Below are 2,500 nucleotides of genomic sequence, written 5' to 3'. Positions count from 1 at the left end.
ACACATTTGACGTGTAAAAATAAAACAGCTACACTCCTGTAGGTAATGGGACCATTAGGTCAGTGTAGTATGACTATTTTGGTTAATGACACACTGAGAACGAATTGGACTTTTATTTTGATACCGCTTTCTGCGAGTTTTGCGCTTATGAATCAGTTGCTTCCTATCATGAAACTGCCGGCCGTGAGAAGCATAGAAGTAAAATCAGAAGTCAAATTCAATTTTAAGTGAACAAGTGATAGGGTTATGTTATGTTAAAATGTGAAAGTTAAGGTAACAAATAATTTTAAAAGATCGTTTTTTAGAAGTGTATGCACAAGAATGTTTCACAAAACTCCTGTGAAGCTGAGCCTTTTAAAACAGTCAAATTTTATTTTTGTTATAGTGTTAAACATCAATGTTAACTAGGCAACAGCACAAAGTCCCCTTCCGTCCATCAGAGTTTAACTAGCTACATATAATTAGGCCTACAGTTGATTGCAGTTAAGGTCACTCAGCACAGTGAATCTGATGGATATGTTCAATTATCTCGCATTTTGCCGTCCGGAATCCCCATTCAATGCCACGTGGATATAGCCTACACTAGGCTACTGTAACGTAAGTCATAGTCTACTTTGTTCTGCTTATCTGTCATTGTTTGTAAATTCATGTTCATTTAATTTAAAATGGTCAGCATAAAGGCTGGGAACAGTCACTTGCGCTAACGTGGAGAGAGAGGGGGGAGCTGGGTGACGCTGCTGACCGACCTGCACTTGCTTGTAGGCTACTGTAGCCTAGTCAGCTGGCGCATGCTGTTACATTATGTCTTTCAGTTGGCTGATAGAAATCAGTCTTTCCACACTCAATATCCTACGTAGTCTTTGTGTTTTATGCTTGTAAAAGTAGTAGGATTTTAATAGCATCGTCCGCCGGTGGTCACTCTATTTATTATTATTTTTTTTTTTGAAACCGTGAGCACCGTGCGGTTGCCCACTACCCCGTTCCGTGACATACAAACCGTACGGTCGGTTCTCGGTATATATATATATATATATTGGGGGGCTTTTAGCCTTTATTATTATAGGACAGTGTTCTGTTGGAAGCAATTGACAGTGGTGTAGTGGAGTTGGTTGTGCCATCAGGCATCTTGTATTGTTTCTCTGTGAGACTTGCATAGAATATTCTATCTAGTAATAGTCTATTATAGTAGTATAAGTCTATTTAGTTTTAATAGTCTATTATTTGCTATAGAATAGCAGACAGTGCTGAAGCAATTGGCATTTGTTAAATAGACAGAATATATGACAAAGGACTTGACGATCTATGAAATGTTCCAACTGATGGTTTTGATGAATAATTAATGAATCTGATCTTTTCTTTTTCCTCCCTTGCAACGTGATTGGCAGGCATGTCGCGGGGCAAGTCTGTGATTGGTTCCCTGAGCATCATGGGCGGGAGCAGCGGGCCGCCGTACGACAGAGCCCACGTCACCGGAGCCTCATCCTCCAGCTCGTCCAGCACCAAGGGCACATACTTCCCACCGGTACGTTAACACACACACACACACACACACACACACACACACACACACACACACACACACACACACACACACACACACACACACACACACACACACACACACACACTACAGCTCATCCAGCACCAAGGACACACACGCACACACACCCTCCAGCTGCAACGCACATACTTCCCATCAGTATAAAGCATGCGTGCGAACACACACACACACACACACACACCAAACACCCTCTCCCTCCGATTACACACAGACATTACAGAATATGCCACCCACTACACAAATATACACCTCCCCAAGTGTTACGCACCACCCAATACCAATACACCACATATGGGCCCAGTAAAACGACATGCTAAAAAAATACAGACATAAAGTGTAAATGACCTTATGGCCATGGACACATACTCAAAAAAAATAAAAACGCCCCACTTGAGTACAATAAACCACCCACTAGACTACCAACACAGGCACACACTCAATGACTTTGACATAGGGGTGGGCACTATGTTGTATTCGTGTATTTGTGAAATTGAATACGAGATCGGCTCAAATCTGCCAAAGTGAAGAAATCGAGATCGTCTAGCAGTTAGGATGTTTACTATCGGTGTAGAGTGATGTCTACTTACTTAGTCTTGTTGTCTTCACTTTTATTCTTTACATTATTGTATTACAATTGTGTACTTTATCAGAGTGTCATCCGTGTGTTTACATTTTATTAATTTAATTACAAATTGCAAGTATATGAAATGCCTGTTTTTGTTTTTTCGTTTTCTTTTTTCGATAGAAGATCGTGATTAAAAATAAATAAATAAAATAGAAATCGAGATTTTATGTTATGAAAAATCGTGATATGACGTTTTTGCCATATTGCCCACCCCTACTTTTAAATAAATATTCCACACTTAAAAATACAGACATGATGTATACAGCTGAATGGTACAACCATATTTAATTTCAGCCGAATGGTACAATCCCACT

At 39.9% G+C, this 2,500-nt stretch overlaps 1 protein-coding gene across 1 annotated transcript in view; it reads left to right on the top strand.

Moving 5' to 3' along the window:
- The window catches only part of lrp6 (low density lipoprotein receptor-related protein 6), a 117,012-nt gene that overhangs the window by 106,487 nt on the left and 8,025 nt on the right, over nt 1–2,500 (top strand). Inside the window, exon 23 of the mRNA XM_063217242.1 lies at nt 1,386–1,522. Within this exon, the coding sequence (XP_063073312.1) occupies nt 1,386–1,522 (137 nt within the window). The remainder of the gene's footprint in view (nt 1–1,385; nt 1,523–2,500) is intronic.

This window comes from Engraulis encrasicolus, chromosome 15 (genome assembly GCF_034702125.1).
Source record: "Engraulis encrasicolus isolate BLACKSEA-1 chromosome 15, IST_EnEncr_1.0, whole genome shotgun sequence".
In the NCBI taxonomy this organism is placed as follows: Eukaryota; Metazoa; Chordata; class Actinopteri; order Clupeiformes; family Engraulidae; genus Engraulis; species Engraulis encrasicolus.
This window is presented reverse-complemented; position numbering and strand designations above follow the sequence as displayed.